The sequence below is a fragment of the Typopeltis vanoorti genome, chromosome 21, assembly GCF_054136105.1.
Source record: "Typopeltis vanoorti isolate ZY-2024b chromosome 21, IOZ_Tvanoo_1.0, whole genome shotgun sequence".
In the NCBI taxonomy this organism is placed as follows: domain Eukaryota; kingdom Metazoa; phylum Arthropoda; class Arachnida; order Uropygi; family Thelyphonidae; genus Typopeltis; species Typopeltis vanoorti.
The window spans coordinates 102,693,705-102,713,042 of NC_143569.1; the positions used below are offsets into that span (position 1 = coordinate 102,693,705).

Sequence of the window (19,338 nt, forward strand, 5' to 3'; positions counted from 1 at the left end):
GCGATAAAGAGAGGGCATGAAACAGACAAGATGATAGTTATGGTGGGTACGAATGACCTGAGAGGTAGTATAAATCGGGTAGGAAAAGATTTAAGAACATTATTAGATATTGTGAAGAGGAAAAGTGTCAATGGGAGAATAGTGTGCGTGCTGCCTCGTTTTGACAATTACGAGTTAAGTAGACGAGCAATGATAATGAATGATATGATTGCAAGAATGTGCAGAAAAAGAGGTCTGGAGTTTGTTGATGTTTGGAGTGTGTTTGAAGGAAAAAGGCAGTTGTATGCTAGAGATGGACTGCATCTTAACATGGAAGGACATAAGCGATTGAAGGAGTTATTGTTTTCTGAACAGGTTGAAGTTATTGGGCAGGGAAACTAATATTGAAAAGGTTGAGTGTAAGAGAGAGAAACTTTAGCACTGATTGTGTATTTATTGATCCTTATAGGCAGAATAAATTGCAGAAGAGAGGGGATAAAAATCGGCATAGGACTACGGTAGTTAGTGACTTATATATCAGTTCTAAAGCCGGTACAAGATCTAGAGGGAATCTGCAATTTTTGTATACCAATGCTAGAAGCATTCGAAATAAGAGAGAAGAATTTTTGGCATTAGTCAGTGAAATCTCACCAAAAGTTGTAGGCATTAGTGAAACTTGGCTGTCAGCAGAAGATGTGGTCACTGGAATTGAATGTGAAGGGTACAGTATTTTCAGGGAGGATAGAGAAGATAGAACAGGAGGAGGAGTACTGTTGATGATAGCCGATGTGTTGCAGCCAAAGAAAGTAGTATATCATGATGATAGACATGTGAATGAGAGTTCATTTGAGGCAGTCTGGTGCGAAATAGTGACCAACGTAACCAAATATAGAGTTGGATGCTGCTATAGGCCAGGGAGTACGGGGGAAGATATTGAATTCATGCATCAGCAACTTAGTGCAATGAGTGAAGACTTAGTGATTATTATGGGGGATTTTAATTATGGTGATATCAATTGGAAGGAGGAAATATCACGTAGCAAAAAGGAAATGGAGTTCATACATCTTCTACGAGATAATTACTTGAAACAGCACGTAACTGAAGGGACACGTGGTGTGAGAGTGTTGGACCTGGTTATTGGTTCAGAGGTTATATGCATAAGTAAGGTGTCCTCGTTACCTCCAGTTGGTGAAAGCGATCATGTGGTATTGACTTGGGAGGTTGCAAAATCTGTGGATTTTTCTATTAAGAAGGGGTATGTACGGAACTACAGGTTAGGCAATTATAACAAGCTTCGGAGTGAGCTTGCAGCCATCCCATGGCAAAACATATTGCAAGGGAAAGATGTTAGCAGTGCTTGGGATAAAATCAGCGGGTATCTGAGGAAAGCAATATCAGATTGTGTCCCTATGGTCAGGAGGTCAAACAAGGCAGGCATTAGATGGATGAGCAGTAGTATCAAGCTTGAACTGCAAAAAAAGAAAATGTTATGGAGAATTTACAAGGAGAAGGGCGATCAGGACACCCATGAGCAGTACAAGGCTCAAGCTAGGAAGGTTACCAGCATAGTAAGAAAAGCTAAATCATATTATGAGAAGACCTTAGCCAAAGAGATCAAGGGTAATCCCAAAGAGTTCTTCCGCTATGTGGCAAGTAAGAGGAAGAATGACTTCGGAAGGATAACCTTAGTGGGTGCTGATGGTATTGAGGTGACAAAATCAGATGTAATAGTCGAGTTACTGAGTGATCACTTCTCAAAAGTCTATCACCCAAGTGAGGATATCTCTATACCTATAGCAATACCTAATGTGAGAATTGAAGCTAAAGAATCAGAGGTATTAAATATATTGCAAAACTTAAATGCAAACACTGCGGTAGGCTTAGATGGAATATCAGCTCGGGTGTTGCGTGAATGTGCAAATGAATTGTCAACCCCTCTTACCTGGATATTTAATTTAAGTTTGAACTCTGGTATGGTCCCTAGGGAGTGGAAGTTAGGCAAAGTGGTTCCTTTGCATAAGGGTGGCTCTAAAACTGCGGTATTGAATTACAGACCAATCACCATCTCAGGAGTAGTGGTAAAAGTATTGGAAAAGTTGGTTAAAGACAAAATTCAAGAATGGGTGGATCAGGATATGATACTCTATAGAGGCCAACATGGTTTTGTTAAAGGTAGATCCTGCCTTAGCAATCTATTAACTATTCATAATAGAATAACATCCAAGTTGGACAAAGGAACTGGCTACACAGTGGTACTTCTGGATTTTGCTAAGGCTTTTGACAGGATACCCCATAGAACACTGTTACGCAAATTGGAGCAGATGGGAATGGATATTAAATTGGTGATATGGATAGGAGAATGGCTCAGGGAGAGATACCATAAGGTGGTGTATGGAGGAGCCGAGTCCAGAATGAGGCAAGTGACCAGTGGTGTACCTCAGGGCTCTGTGCTTGGGCCAATGTTGTTTAATTTGTATATAAATGATATAGGAAACGGCTTAAAGGGAGATATTCAGTTGTTTGCTGATGATGCAAAGTTGTGTAGTGCAATAAAAAATCAAGCTGATGTTGAAAGTTTGCAGGAGGATTTAAATAAGCTGGTAAAATGGGCAAAAGAAAATGGATGTCAGTTCAATGTGGAAAAGTGTAAAGTCATGCATTTTGGGATTAAAAGATTACCAGCTGTGTACTACATCGATGGAAAGGTACTCCAAGAGATTGATGAGGCTAGGGACTTAGGGGTATTGGTAGATAGGGAGATGAAGTTCAGAGGACACATTGCTAAGGTGTCCAAGATTGCACATAGGATTACTTGGTTGTTGAGGAACACACTGACATCCAGAGATAAAGAGGTTATTATTCCCCTTTATAAAGCATTGATACTTCCACATTTGGATTACTCTGCTCAGGTCTGGTCACCTGGATTCCTTGGAGATCAGGAGGCTGTGGAGAGGGTTCAGAGAAGAGTGACCAAGTTGGTGAGTGATATAAAAAATACTCCCTACATTGATAGATTGAGAGCTTGTGGATTGCAGAGATTGGTTGATAGGCGAAGAAGAGGTGATATGATAGAAACATTCAAATTACTAAAAGGTTTTTATAGGATTGATGCAGGGGAAATGTTTCAGCTGTGTGATAGTGATGGAAGAACAAGAGGTCATCTCTGGAAATTAAAGAAGAGTGTGGTTAACAAAGGTGTCAGAACAAGGTTTTTTGCCTGGAGGGTGGTGAATGAGTGGAATTCATTGCCTGACTTAGTTGTGAGCTCTTCGTCTGTAAATGAATTCAAGAAGAGATATGACAGATATTGTTTTGCTAGTTTGGGTCTCCCGCGATGAGTCTACTGACTCCATGGAGATACCCGTAATAATAATAATAATAATAAAAATCCCTCTGCTTCTATGTTAGTGGAACCTTCTGTGGGATAATTGGCACAAATAAGTCTCATTGTCCAGTTCCCCATTCTGATATTTGCCCATATTACTCTACTTGATATTGCCTGCCATTCAAGAAGATTAGCCTTGTATTTAGTGCTGTATGCTATAACTAATTGCTAATCCTTCTTTTCCCTGATTGTTATTGCCTGAACATAACATTTTGTATTTATTGTGCAGAAAGATCTCACGTTTTTGCCTTTTCATTTCAGTTATCCTTATTATTTTGATCTGGTACTCATCCATTTCCTCAGCTAGCTCCATTTCTTTGCCATTCAGAATTCTTATGATGATAGTGCCAACTTTGAACCCTGGTGATGTTGAGTTGGGATGTGTTTCAGGATTTTTTCCAATAGTTGACTTATCACTATTTGCCATGGTTTCCTGGTGAAAATAATGGGGTCTTATTTAACCAGGTGATGTCACAGCCAGCATGAAATTCTGTCATGTTGTACCATCATTTGATATTGTGATTTAAACCAATAAGAATATAATTTGGTTGGCTAAATCCCAAATTACCAGCTCATCCTTATTTATTCAGTATCCAGATAGATACTAAATGCCCAATCCTCACCACAAGAATGTGAGGATTGGGCATTTGGTCAGAAGTTCTGGTTGGTTCTCTGCATTCTTTTAAAGGCTAAGTGAAGGTCTTCTCTCAGATATACAGCTTTGAACCATAAGCACTACTCTAATGAAAATATGTTGCTTAATAAATTGGAAAACAGTTGCTAGCCATTCTTTCACCAGCCTACAGAGGCTAAAGGTCTTGAATTTAAAAAAAGAAGCTTGAACATATTTATTATTATAACAGATATTTTCACATGTTTAGTAGAGTAAAGAGAACCAAATAATGTTGAAAAATTCTTAATCACTGCAAAACTTAAATATGTACAGCATACAAGATAATATAGCTATTATTACTTTCCTTTGAATTGAGTAGTAATCAGAATGTACCAAAATGTAAATAATGCATATTATGCGAATATGAAAATCATTAATACCATATTAGTTATTTTATTATACCAATACTGGATCTTCAATGACAATGTCTGTTTAAAAGGTATAATTACCAAGAAAAATTATTTTTCACATATGCAGTAGTAATGTAACCAACAGCATCTCTTCATTTGAAATAATCCTGAAACAATTTGCAAATATTCAACCAGAATCAGGTTTCTCCTCAGAATATACTAACAGTTCTGTTTTTTTAAATTCATAGAATGCACAGGCATTTCCTTGTCACACATTTCAGAAGAAAATAGCATTTTCTTAGTATGGGATAATAAGTGTCTTTTCAAGTCACCTGATTGTGAATATGCCTTACCACATGTTTTACAAGAAAAGGGTTTCTCCTGAGTATGATATAATAAATGTCTTTTCAAGTCACTTGATTGTGAAAATGCCTTATCACATGCTTTACAGGAAAAGGGTTTTTCTTGGCTATGAAATAATAAATGTCTTTTTAGACTACTTGAATGTAAAAATTCCTTACCACATATTTCACAAAAAAAGGATTTCTTCCTAGTATGAACTAATATATGTGTTTTTAAGTTACCTGACTGTGAAAATGCCTTACCACATATTTCACAGGAAAAAGGTTTCTCTTTAGTGTGAACTAATAGATGCGTTTTTAGATTACTTGACTGCGAAAACGTCTTACCACATGTTTCACAAGAAAAGGATTTTTTGCGAGTATGAACTAATAAATGAGTTTTCAGGTTACTCGACTGTGAGAATGCCTTACCACATATTTCACACGAAAAGGGCTGTTCTTGTGTATGAACTAATAAATGTGTTTTCAGATTACTTGAATGTGTGAATGCCTTGCCACACATTTCACAACAAAAGGATTTTTTCTGAGAATGTACTAATAAATGTGTTTTTAGGTTACTTGACTGTGAAAATGCTCTACCACATATGTCACAGGAAAAGGGTTTTTCTTTTGTATGAATTAAGACATGAGTTTTCAGATTACCTGATTGTGAAAATGCCTTACCACATATTTCACAAGAAAAGGGCTTTTCCTGAGTATGAACTGACATATGCCTTTTCAGAGTACGTGTTTGGGAAAATCCCTTGCCACATGTTTCACAAGTGAATGGTTTTTCTTGAGTATGCACTAGTAAATGCCTTTTTAGATCTCCTGATTGTAAAAATGCCTTGCCACACATTTCACAAGAAAACCGTTTTTTCTGATTATAAACTATCAAGTGTCTTTGCAGATTAGTAGATGATGAAAATGCCATTTCAAGCAATTGCAAGAAGGGGATCTCCAGGGAATGAATTAGTAAACATTCATATATCCAAAAATACACTTCCAGAAGAAAACAAGAAATTTTTCTGGTTAATGCACAATCTTCATTTTTTTCTTATAATCATTCAATAGGAATGAATCCACAGATCTTGTTTCTTGGAGCTCCCTTATAGAACACATATTTCAGTGTATTCCAAACTTATATTTCTGTGAATTCCAAAATATATAATTTTGTTCACTTCAGAGATGCATAAGAAGTTTACTTTTCTATGAGATTTTTCTTAAATTTACTGAAAGCATTTAAATTATGAACATATATACCTTTATCACTGAATATCATGTTTTGATCATATGATATTCTTGAACTTATTAATGGCATGTATTGCAAGGAACGAACATATATGTTGTTGAATTACATGTGCTGAATGACTTCTGAATACCAATTTTCTTCATTCCTCGTTGTTGACATGCTTACCTTACATCTTCCTTTTCCTCTCTGCAAAAAATAAAACAAAAATATTAAGATAAATTATATTGCTGGTTAATAATGCACACATATTATTAAAAAAATAAAAGTAAATGTATTATTTTTAAAGGGTAAGAATTTATTCTTGGGATTGATAAATATTAACATGTCAATCATCATTAAGTATACAAATTAAAATATGATTCTGAAGAGCAACAGATACAGGTAACCCTCGTATAACACGGATGTTAGGTTCCATAGAAATAGTGAGTTATATAAATCCCATTATGCGAGACTTAGATCACATAGAAAAAGTATGGTTATGTTCCGAAATTGTTTTTTTTAATTATATAAACAACAACATATCGAACAAAAATATATTTTTATTTCATTCAGATAATTCATGTAAGTTAAGAAAACATAAACTATGAAACAAATACATAGTATAAACTTACAAAATTACAAATTGTACGTAAACTTTTTACGAGTGGCTGGACGTCATCACTTGAAATTCCTTGGACCTTATTTGTAAAATTCTCATTGCATACTTTGGCTACTTTCCACTATGCTGCAATTTTTTATTAAGTCATAATATGAAGCTAAACAAATATCCAATTGTCTCGTGAATTTTACGGAGTGCTCCATTCAGGGTTCATTATCCACAAAATACTTTCTTAACTTTCTTGCCAAGTTCAATCCTTCTGCTAATTTTTTAAACTAAATTCTTTAATGGATTTATCACAATCAGAATCTTCAGCAGAACTTTCCCTGCTAGTTGGTTCGACGTCATCTATTAATTGTACCAGTTCCTCCTCATTTAAATCTATTTCCCCATCAATTGATTCACTAATTTCGTTTTCAACTATATCGCAAAAGTCCCAGGTGGCCATTACTATAAAAATAAATTTTTACATTAAAAAAAAAAAAAAAACATTATATATTGTATGTAATTCATCAGAAAATAAAGTGTTCAGCTTGAGATTAACACACTTATGATTTTTAATACGATTTCCTGGCATAAAACAAAGACAATTTTCAACAATAAACACTTTATATGATAAACAATTGATGTACATGCATGCTAAAGGGTATTTCCCCTAATATAATTTTGCTATTTATAACTACATGCCCGATATGGGCAAACACAAATTTAATGATGATAAAATTTAATTTTTAAGCTGCATTATGAAAAATATATGAAAATATAAAGGATTACTAATTTGTAGATAGTGTTATATCGAAACCATGTTGTATAAGTACCGTGTTCTACGAGGATTACCTGTACTTTTTGCAGTTGATTTTCAGTAATATCAGTAATTACAGCCCAATAGGTATCAGAGAGTTGTGCATGGTGGGGCAGTTTCAAGGAGGCAGAGGGTTACAAGTGTGTGTGTGGGGGGTCCCACAGCGCTCAGTTTTGGGACCCATATTGTTTAACCTTTTTATCAATGACATTGTCAGTGGATTGCAGGGGATATTCAGTTGTTTGCAGAAGCTGGGAAGGGTTATTATTAATAGTGCAGATGTGGTAGCCCTGCAAGAGGATTTGAATAAGCTAGACATATGGGCAAAGGATTAGGGTGTCGGTTTAATGCAGCAAAATGTAAGGTCTTGAGGTTTGGGACACATTGATGGGATGCTGCATACACTATGGGAGGAGTTAAACTGGAGGAAGTTGGGGAGAAAAAAGATCTGGGGTTGATGATTGATAGAACCCTGAACTTTAGGGGACATATTGCAAAGGCGGTGAAGGTAACAGAGAGGATTGCCGCAATAATGACACTGACCTGCAGAGATAAAAAGGGTTATCATTCCATTGTATAAGACTCTGATAACAGAGATAATAAAGATAACAAAGATGGCTTCAGGACTGTACAATGTTAGTTATGAGGATTGGCTGAGGGAATGTGGACTGCAGAGTTTGGTGGATAGAAGAAGGAGAGGTGATATGATTGAGACCTTTAAACTGCTGAGAGGTGGTTACAGGGTTGACACTGGGGAGTTCTTTCGCTTGGTTGAACAGCAGGAAGGAGGGATGACAAGGGGCCCCATCCCTAGAAGTTATGAAAGGAAACTGTGAGCAAGAGGGTGAGGGGTAGTTTCTTTGCATGGAGGGGAGTTGAACCATGGAATGCATTGCCTGATAGAGTGGTGAGAACAAGAATGGTCAATGAGTTTAAGGAGTGATATGATAGACTTTGTGTTTCCTAGGAAGGACCTCCCGCGATGAGTCTTTTGACTCCATGGAGGCCTGAATAATAATAATAATATCCTTATTCACGATTATTCTAGATCATGTAATAAGCAAGGTTTTATAGAATAAACAATACTCTTAACATGTTCCTACAGAAAAAAAAATCCAGTGGACTCAAATCAGGTGAATTTGGTGGCCAACAGATCAGTCCACAGCTTTTAATCCATCTGTTAGGAAACTTTTCAATCAGAAACTGCCTAATGCTCAGAGCAAAGTGACAAGGTTCACCATCTTGCTGAAACACTATCATCTATATGTCATAACCATGCTAATATATGAATAAAATAATTCCACAGAATTTCCAAATAACTCTCACTATTTACAACTCATCCTTCAAAAATAATGGTTCAGTTATGGGGTCTTTTTCTAATGCACACCAGACATTGACCTCAGGGGGAATTTTTTTGCTAAGCTACAATAAAATCAATCAGTCACTTTTAGTATATATTGTTTTTTACTGACTAATTTTGTCATATACATAATAGAAGTCATGAAAATTTAAATTTGCCCAAGGGCTTTGTATAAATTTATAAAAATTAACTGGATATTAAATCCAGCATTATTCAAAGGCAAATACAGAAACTATAAAAGTTTTATATGAAATTTGACCAGAGAGCTTACGCGAATACACTCGCTGGTATTTACGAGTTGCCCTAGCCAGACCTTATAGGAGATATACCCGCTATGACAGCGTCCATCTATTCGCCTCCTATTGGTACATTTTGATAAAGTTTCACTGGCCTGACAGCTGTTTCATACATATGACTCTTAACCTAGACACTGAAATCATTTTGGAAAATGGCATAGTGATTACTGTTGAACTATTCTTTGTAGAAATAATACTGGATTTGATATTCACTTAATATTAAATCTTAATATGTTGATAACTCTCCATCTCCACCACTTCATCTACAAACTACACTGAACCTCTACTATTATTACATAGATCAACATGTATTTATCTAGATAATCCTTATTAGCTATGCTGTCCACTGTGTATCTACTTTGATTCTGGTTAAAACTCTGATTAAAATTTTTCAGAGTTAAAGCAAACAACTAGAGTTGAGAGCAAGAGGAAAGGGGGGGGGGAAGAACCGCAAAAATAATGCCTTCACTATTCTAAAAGACAGTTACTAAGAGTCTTGCAGACTTAGAAAGCATATTTTATTTTATTTTATTTATTTTTTGTGCAAAATAGAACTTAGGCTAACATTCTTGAAATTATCTATAAATAATAATAATTATTATTATGTGAACCTCTAATGAGTCTAAGGACTGATAATGGGATGCCACACCATTCTACTACAACTAACCATTTCTCTTATAACTAAAAATTCACATGTGTACCACAGTAATTAAATTTTAATAATATGTAGATATTTTGTCTTAAGTATCTTAAGACATCATCAGTACAGTTATTACAAACAATGCTAGGAATTACATTTAAAGGTATCTTTGAGGGAACCATTCAAAAGGAACCACAGTAATTGAATTTTAATAATATGTAGATATTTTAAAAAGTCTTAAATATCTTAAGACATCATCAGTACAGTTATTACAAGTTACAGTTATGATTTAAGATACTTAAAATGAAATATCCACATATTATTAACACTTAATTACTGTGGTACAATGTGAATTTTTAGTTATGAATACTCCACAGGTTTTACTATATAATAAACATTTCTCTTATTCAATCCTTCGACCACACAGTACTACCACCACCAACACACACATCGTCATCCACTTCTCACCACCACCTGCTGTCTGTAAATCATGTCATGATGAGAATCAAACTTAGTTCTTTTCCAACTGAAAGGTGAAATGCACTCTCATTCTTCCAATTACATATAGACTAAAAGCTTAGTAAAAGTATTAACAGTGTTACAATATCCAGTTGTGCATATTTTAGCACATATTAAAACAGGAGTTGATATTAATTAATTTTGGAGACATTCTGCACACATTAAGCATGTATTATTTCCAAACAACACTTCTGGACAAGATGAGAGAGTTCTCTTTTTGAATAACTAACCTGAAATCCGGAATAGATATTACAAATACAACTTCTGCAACATCCAAGAAATTATGTTTCCTCTCTTTTGCAAAAGGCCGTTAACTCTTTACAAATCACAGATCCATCAAATCTTTAAATATTGGTCTCACATTTAGGAATGATGTTGTGTAAAAATCTTATTATTGTATAGAAGAGAGAAATTAGATTGATTAATTACCAATCTCTTAACAATTTACTCTGCTTCTTTTAATGGATGTTTGATTTGTCTTGCCTGCATTGTCTGCAAATATTTCCATGGTCATTATTCATGAGAGCTGGCATCCTCACTCTAAATCTAAGACACATGAGGCAGATTTAACATTCCTTCAGAACAATTCAATTCTAAACTAACAGAACAAGTTTTCTTACTCTTCATTCAATACTTTTGCAGCTGTCCTTTGGGACAGCTTTACCCCTGTGTATTCCTTAAAGAGTACAATCTGCAATTGTTCAAAATGACTTTTAACAAGTGCTTTCTTGTTAAAACAAATGTCTACTTTATGCTCATTTATAGATGGACAGAAAGTTGAATAACATACTGTAGATTATATAACTTCTTGTGAGTGGGATTATCATGATATCTTTTTTGTGAAGATGTAGGGAACACATTATCATCATTATTATTTTCCTGATCATGATGGGGCCACAAAACTCATTGTGCGAGGTCAACACTTGCCAAAACAAAGTCTATGATACTACTCCTTAAACTCATCCACAGTCTGCATGATCCATTTACAGAATAATATGTTTACCGAGAGATAACTGTGTGTCATTCATTCTGTATAGGTGTAGACAGCGGAAAACATCTAATTAAGAAAGATTAAAACAAGTATTTCGATTTGTATATTGAGGATCATCCTCAGTGTCATACAGCTGGAAATAAAAAATATTAAACAACAATGAAGGTATATGGAGAATGGAATCTCTCTCTCTTTAAATGAAGAGAGAGAGAGGGGGAGAGAGATTCTAATAACCAATATTATTAGGATCAATTGATATGTGTGTGTACATGTAATACAAACTTATATAATTACAGAGTATAGTTGTTCAAAATAATTTTATTATCCTTGTTATTATTTTGGTAAACTCCATGGACTCAAGAAAGGCCCACTCAATGATTGCTAGTTGAGTGGGCCTTCGCCTCAACCAGCAATATGCCTATCACAATAAGCTTTGAAGTTATTTAAAATACCTGCATTCCACTCACTAACTAACAACCCTCCATGTCTTACAAATCTCATTAACTTTCTTAGCTCAACCAATATAGTACATAGCCTTATATCTGTACCCCAAAGTATAACTCCTTGCATTTATTAATATTAAAACTACAACCCCCAACTCTTCATTTCAAGCTAAAAGACTATTCAAATCTTCCTGTCGAGAATTAATAGCAACAATACTCCTGATAATTCTACCTAACTTTGCATAATTGGCAAACATTTGAAGATTCCACATCAATCCATATGAAATATCATTAACAAATAAGTTAAACAGTAGGGTTCAAGAACAGAATCATGAGGCATGACACTGATCACCTTCCTTTTCTGAGACATGGCTTCATTATACATAACTTGCTGGTATCATTCAGAGAGTCAATCTCCGATCCATCTAACCAATATATTATCTATTCCTATCCTCTGCAGCTTGTACACCAAACTTATCATGTGGTAACCTATCAAATGCTTTTGCAAAGTCTGAGCATATCATTGTATATAATTCTCCCTTATCTAACACATTCATCACCTTATCATAAAACATAAGCAGACTGCTAAAACAAGACCTGCCCTTCACAAACCCATGCTGACCATCATAGAGAATTCTATGTTCATCGACCCAATCCTGTATTCTATTTCTAAGTAACTTTTATTATTATTATTATTATTATTATTATTAAACAAGACCTCATGGAGTCAAAGACTCATCTAGGAGGTCCTTTTATCTCACACACATCTCATCATACCGGGTCTTAAACACATTCAAACTCCTTGCAGACACCACACTCTCAGGCAAGGCATTCCAATCATTCACAACTCTGCACGAAAAAAACCTGCCTCTCACTCCCCTACTCACACCCTCTTTATACAGTTTCCAGGCATGACCTCTGGTTCTCCCCTGATCTCCCACTATTCTCTGTAGAACTTCTCCACCATTGATCCTATAACAACCCCTCACCAACTTGTAGGTCTCTATCATATCTCCCCTCTTCCTTCTCTCCACTAGACTCTGCAAATTACATCTTTTCAATCTTTCCTCATACTCGACATTCCAGAGGTCAGAAACTACCTTAGTCAGTCGCCTTTGGACCCTTTCCAACATCTCTTCATCCTTCTGAAAACCAGGTGACCAAATCTGGGCACAATAGTCCATGTGTGGCCTAATCAAAGCCTTATACAATGGAACAAGAATCTCCCTACTTCTACACGTCAGTGTCCTCCTCATCATTCCCAGAAGTCTTTGTGTTGTCTTCACAATTTTGGCGATGTGCCCCCTAAATTTTAGATCCTTATCCACTATCACTCCCAGATCTCTTATTTCCTCTACTTCCAACAATATATTCTTACCAAGCATAAATTCTGCATCCCATCTTTGTTTTCCAAATTTTAAAACCTTACATTTTGCAACATTGAACTCACATCCCCATTTGCTTGCCCAATCACTCAATTTATTCAAGTCTTCTTGCAAGACCACAACATCTTCACTACTCTTTATGGTTCGTCCCAACTTTGCATCATCTGCAAACAACTGAATATCTCCATCCAAATCTTTGCCAATATCATTAATATACAAGTTAAATAGTAATGGCCCTAAAACAGATCCCTGAGGCACTCCACTAGTGACTTTCCTTTTCCTGGATATTGCACCCCCATACACAACTTGTTGATACCTATCAGATAGCCAGTCTCCAATCCAATGCACTAATCTAATATCCAATCCCATCTGCTCTAGTTTGACTGTCAACTTATCATGAGGTACTCTATCAAAAGCTTTTGCAAAATCCAAATATATTACTGTGTATCCTTCTCCTCTGTCCAAGGAAGCAGTCACTTTATTGTAATAAGTAAGTAGATTACTAAAACACGACCTCCCTTTAGCAAATCCATGCTGTCCATCAAAGATTATACCATTGTTGTCAACCCAACTCTGGATCCTAGTTCTCACAAGCTTCTCCAACAACTTAACCACAACACCTGACACACAGATAGGCCTATAGTTTGATGCTTGAGTTCGATCACCTCCTTTATGAAGTGGCACAATCTTGCCCTCCTTCCACTCTTTAGGGATTTGACCAAGTGCAAGACTCGTATTAAAAAAATATGTCAAGGCAGGTGTCAACTCTCTGGCACATTCCTTCAGAATACGCGGTGATATATTATCAAGTCCCACAGCCTTATTTACATCTAGTTTACTCAACTCCCCAAACACCTCTTCCTCACTTACAGTCAGTCTCTCCTCCCCATCATCAACTGCTCTTAATCTCTCCATGAAGTCACATTCACAAGATTGAAAGATCTTTATGAACTGTTCATTAAGTATCTCCACCACACATTCTGCAACAGCTGTCTTTATACCATTTCCTCCAATCAATGTCATCCTTCCATAATCATTCTTTCTTTTGCTGGCTACATATCGAAAGAACTCCCTAGGATTCTTTTTAGCTTCATTAGCTAACTGCTGTTCATACCTCTCTTTAGCTACTCTCACCAACCAAGTCACTCTCCTTGCCTGGTCTTTGTAGAACTCATGAAATTGGTTACTTCCACTTCTCTTATGCTGCCTCCACAATGCCCTTTTTCTCTGTATTGCATGCTTAATCTCTTTATTCATCCATCTCACACCTAACTTATTTAACCTTCTCACCCGTGGTATACATTTTGACATTGCATCCACTAAATATTTTTTGAAAATCCTCCAAGCTGCATTGATCTCTTTTCCAGCTAACTCCTCATTCCATGCTACACCTGCAAGCTGTCTCCTGAGCTCTTCATAATCACCCCCCTTGTAGTTCCACATATACCCTTTTTTCACTGGGGTCCTTGCACTGCTGGCAACCACCCAAGTAATCACCTCATGGTCAATATATTTCCTAAGTTTTCCAACACTTTGATCACAACTGCAGATACACAGACCAGTCTATAATTGGAAACTTCTGTTCTCAAACTATGCTTGTGGAGAGGTATTATTTTGCTTTCTTTCTACACCTTAGGAACCTTATCCACTTCAAGGCTTTAATTAAATAACCAGGAGAAGGGCATGTCTAACTTTTTTGCACATTCTTTAAAAATATGTGGTGATATATCACCCATTCCCACAGCCTTATTAACATCTAACAAGCAACACTTGATACATCTATGATCCTTTCCCCTTAATTCTCCTAATCCTTGCCTTCCTTCCACATATTGCACAGCATCATTCACACCATTATGATATACACTAATAAACTGTTTACTAAATAATTCCACTATATCATTTGCTATGGTTACTCTGCTATCATAATTGTTCGCCAGTGTCAACCTACCATAATTATTTTTCCTCTTTCTTGTCACATTGCAGAAAAATTCCTTGGATTAGCTGTGACCTGACTGGCCAATCTCCTCTCATACATATATATATTTTAACCATGCTTGTCACTTTTTTGGCCAGTGGTTTATATACTTCATGAATCTGTTCACTGTATACTGTGTTGTACTTTCATCATAACACTTCTTTTGTAACACTGCTTGCTTGATTTTACCATTCTCTTGATTTCCTAAATTTTTTTAAAGACAGGATAATTAATCTATCTTAATTAAATATTTTTCAACAATGTCTACATGTAACTTATACAGAATTTATGATCACAGTTGTACTTTGGTTTTCTGACAGATATTTAAAATTTTTTCAATCCAGGAACAATTAGATAGTGTATGCAAAAGTATTTGGGCACACTCGTCAAAATTATTGCTGAAAAGTTTTTCATACAATTTTGAAACAAAATTTCTGTTTATTCTTTTCATTTCAAGTGTATAAAAATTCTGTTTATAAACAAATTGCTTATTTTATTATTATTTTTCATATAAATTTTTCTGATGTCTACTCATGTAGGCTGACATGCCTATGTTAGCTGAGGCTCCTTAAGTATACCATTTCTAATCAGCCATCAAGATGATATCACACTGATGCTTTAATGAGCACTTGCAACACACTAGAAAAACTTTTTGTTTTTCACAATAACAACATACCCTTTAAATGTACTAAGAGTTTCAAATGAGAGGAAAAAAATACAGTACTAAAAATAATCTCACCTCAGAATCATAATATTTAAGACTCTTCATTCTACAGCTAATAAAAGAAGGAATATTAAAAATCCTAAAATGTTTTGATTCTCCTGAAGTATGGATCTCTGATTGAAACAGAAATGCTGTTCATATTTATACAATACAAATAAGTTAAGTTACTGTAGAAATATTAATTGTAATACCAAATAATTAAATAAAAAATACCTTTAGAAGCTATGTTTATGAAGAAATGAAGATGTGTCACTTCTTTTTAACAAAGATAAACACAGGAGACAAACACCTAACATGGTTATTTATGTGTGATGCTCCAAACATTTGTTTTAATTTCTGATTTCGCCCATATACAGAATGAATTTATTTATAAACATATTTCATACATGTGAACATAAACATAAACAAACATACATTTCATAGATATAAACATAAAAAAAAACATACATATACACACATATACAAGTATAGACATACATATATTTCATGTAACAACATCAATAATATGTTTGAGGTTTCGTGTCGAGGTAATAAAGAGTCTTATGTTGGAAGTTTATTTTGAACTTGGTTAGACTATAATAAATTAAGTTTAATCCTTTATCCAAGTGTAAGCAAAAAAAGTTTGCTCCTGAAAATATCTTCAGGACTGAGGTAAGGTGGTGCATCACCAGGCAACTCCGAGCAAAAGTGGACCAAGCTCTCATCACTCTTTGTCTCAGTATCTCCCATAAAGCAAAGCACATCTCCTTAATGCATAGCACTAGTGGCCCTTCCCTTAATGCATAGCAGTATACATGTCTGCAAGGAGATGTGCTTTGCATTATGGGAGATACTGAGACAAGGAGTGATGAGAGCTTGGTCCACCTTTGCTCAGAGTTCCCTGGTGTTGCACCACCTTACCTCAGTCCTGAAGATATTTTTTTGTTTGCTTACACTTGGATAAAGGATTAAACTAAATTTATTATTAAAGAGTCTTATGGTCTTCAATCTATTTTCGGATGTTGACAGTAAAAGTTTATGTATAAAAAACCACAGCCAAGATGTAATTCAACAAACACTGCAATAATTATATAGGTAACAATACAGAAAGGACTCACATGCAATAACACTTTTTTCCCCCTGCTTTACTTCAAGGAAACCAACACCTTCAAGGCTGACCATTATCAAAGTGCCCGCGTTTGATTTTTCACATCTGAATAGTCATATGTACGAACTCCTGTTATTAATCTTTAACTTGAACTATTTCTAGTGAGAAAAAAGAAGAAGAAAATATGAAACTTTTTTTTTTCTTTTCAAATAAGAGGAAATAATGCTCCAATAACCAATGAAGTACTGAAAAGTAAGCACATGGGTTTCCACATTAGAACAGCTGGATCTCTTTATGAAAGGATCACAGACTTTTTACATGTGATACCTAAGGCAGTTTTACTTGGACTCATCACCATCAGCTTGTCCTTAGACCATCCGAAGGTTCACATGGCTTCCTACATTAGTTTTGAGAGACTCGATCTACTCACTGTGAATGCAAGTTGTCTTTATATATATATATAAATAAATAAATAAATAAATAAATAATATATATATATATATATATATATATATATATATATATAATTTTTTTTTTTTTTTTTTTTAAATTTCAGCTATGCTTGTTGCAAAACAAGAATTTTGTGTAGAATGATGACACTGGACCTACCAAAAATTCAAAAGTGAGTCTCACATGGGTATTGATAATGTTACAAAATTCATGGTGATGCTTTTTTTTTTTTTCAAACATGAACAAAAGTAAATGTCAAACTGAGTCCATACCAAAGCTGCGAAATACAACTTCACTATATTATGCAACACGTTTATCGAAGAAACTTACCACAGGCTTCCGACAGTCAACGGAAGGAGAAAAAGTACAGTATGTAATTTTCAACTAGTTTTACTCCCAACGTATAACATCTGCACCACACTTTATGAAAAAAATACAATCGCCAGCACCTTTCACTTAAAAAATAAATAAATGAAAAAAGGGAAAGTGAGAATGATTCCCTATTTCAGCGCCCTCTCTCTCTCCTTGGTGATGTTAAACAATCTAAGAACAAAAGAAAACAAACGATGCAATTACTGTTTTCCAGATTTTTCATTTGTTATACTTACTTTTAATAATCAAGTGACAGTTCAGTTGGAAAAAAGAAATGACTGCTTGATACCGTTGAAATCTGCAGAGGCATCTGACAGGATTCTACACAGGGTGACCACCGAGCAAAAAAAAAAAAAAAAAATGTGTACCAACTTATGCAGGAAAGAGGTACTAAATCTGAAAAAAGAGTACTAGATTTTTATGTAACATTAAATTTTCAGTTATTTAATATGTTATTTACATATTATATACAGGGGTTACAACTCACAAGAAAAACACTGGAAGTATTTATTCATTATTTTAAACAGATTTTGCTAAATTAATTAACTCTTCAGAAATAGTAAAGTCTGTAGCTGATGATTGTTTCAATTTTTCTTTTGTCAAAAGGAGTCTACTCATCAAGGGAGTCTGTAGTTGATTTCTTATTTTATTTTTATTTATGGTCACTGTTGAAAATATTTTTTCAGTTGCTGCTGGTGAATGAGGGAGGCACAGTACAGCTTTAACAAGTAGCGCACTCGGGATTTAATCTTGGAGGGGACGAGTTGAGTAGACGATTTGAGAATACATACTACGCATCGCATACGACCTCTGACTGAGCATCTACAATGATCGCTAATTCATAAGTAGTAGAGAAATAGAAGACACGACACGACACAACATAAATAAAAAAATAAATTTTAATTCGGAAAAGATTTTTGGAAAATTTTCTAGTGTTTTGTTTTCTATTTCTTTGGGGGGGTGCCAGGCCCCCCCTCTGGATGTGCCACTGATTTTAACTAATGTTGTTAATTTAGGAAACCTTTTTTCTCCTACCGCATTTTTCATTTCAAAAACAAAACAAAAAAAAAATCAGCTAACGTCTTTTTCTTCCCGTACATAGGGAGTAGGCGAGGCCGTTTAGCCCTATCTAACTTTTGGAGACTGAGTGGGCAGTTCAATCTCCACTGGCAGCCAATCAGAGATAGCTGGCCCAAGGCTATCACTAATTAAGGAGCACGGAGTGAAGAGAGACGGCTCAACAAGTGCCGCCACCTCGTGGTCTCTAACCATACCACAATATATTTAATGTCTGAAATAATGTGGGTTCTACTGTTGATTTTCTTGAGTTTACGGGACGAAAAACCCGAGTTTCCTGAAAAAAAAAACCCCGCTTGCCCGTGCCAGAAATCGACTAAGTCGTGAACCGGTCGAATAAAGGCTTACAAAAATTTCCTCTTGTCGACGACTAGATTCGAAACAAAGTCTTCCTTCGTGTGGTCAAACGCCGTGGTGTGCAAACGCCGCATCCATTGAGCTACACGGGCTCCTATTTCAAAAACTTTATTCCAAAAAATACCCATGAATTCTTGACCTTTTCCCAATGCTTCTACAGTCTTCAGTAGTTGCCATTCTCTTTCGAGGTCTTCATAACTATTTTCTTCAACAACATTAGGAAAATCTACAGCATAGATATACATTTTCTATGTCTAAAAACTGACCATTGTCATGTGGATT

At 35.3% G+C, this 19,338-nt stretch overlaps 1 protein-coding gene across 2 annotated transcripts; it reads right to left on the bottom strand.

Moving 5' to 3' along the window:
• Positions 1-4,473: 4,473 nt before the first annotated feature.
• LOC150095164 (uncharacterized) lies at positions 4,474-17,695 on the bottom strand. Of its 2 annotated transcripts, XM_090411477.1 has the most exons (3): positions 17,581-17,692; positions 16,811-16,958; positions 4,474-6,166 (listed from the first exon to the last, which is right to left on the bottom strand). In XM_090411477.1, the coding sequence occupies exon 3, from the start codon at positions 5,660-5,662 to the stop codon at positions 4,607-4,609; it is 1,056 nt and encodes a 351-aa protein (XP_090267603.1). In that variant the 5' UTR covers positions 5,663-6,166; positions 16,811-16,958; positions 17,581-17,692; the 3' UTR covers positions 4,474-4,606. The 2 variants fall into 2 exon arrangements, with proteins under 2 accessions (XP_090267603.1, XP_090267602.1); XM_090411476.1 differs by lacking the exon at positions 16,811-16,958 and having other exon boundaries at positions 17,581-17,695.
• Positions 17,696-19,338: the final 1,643 nt, after the last annotated feature.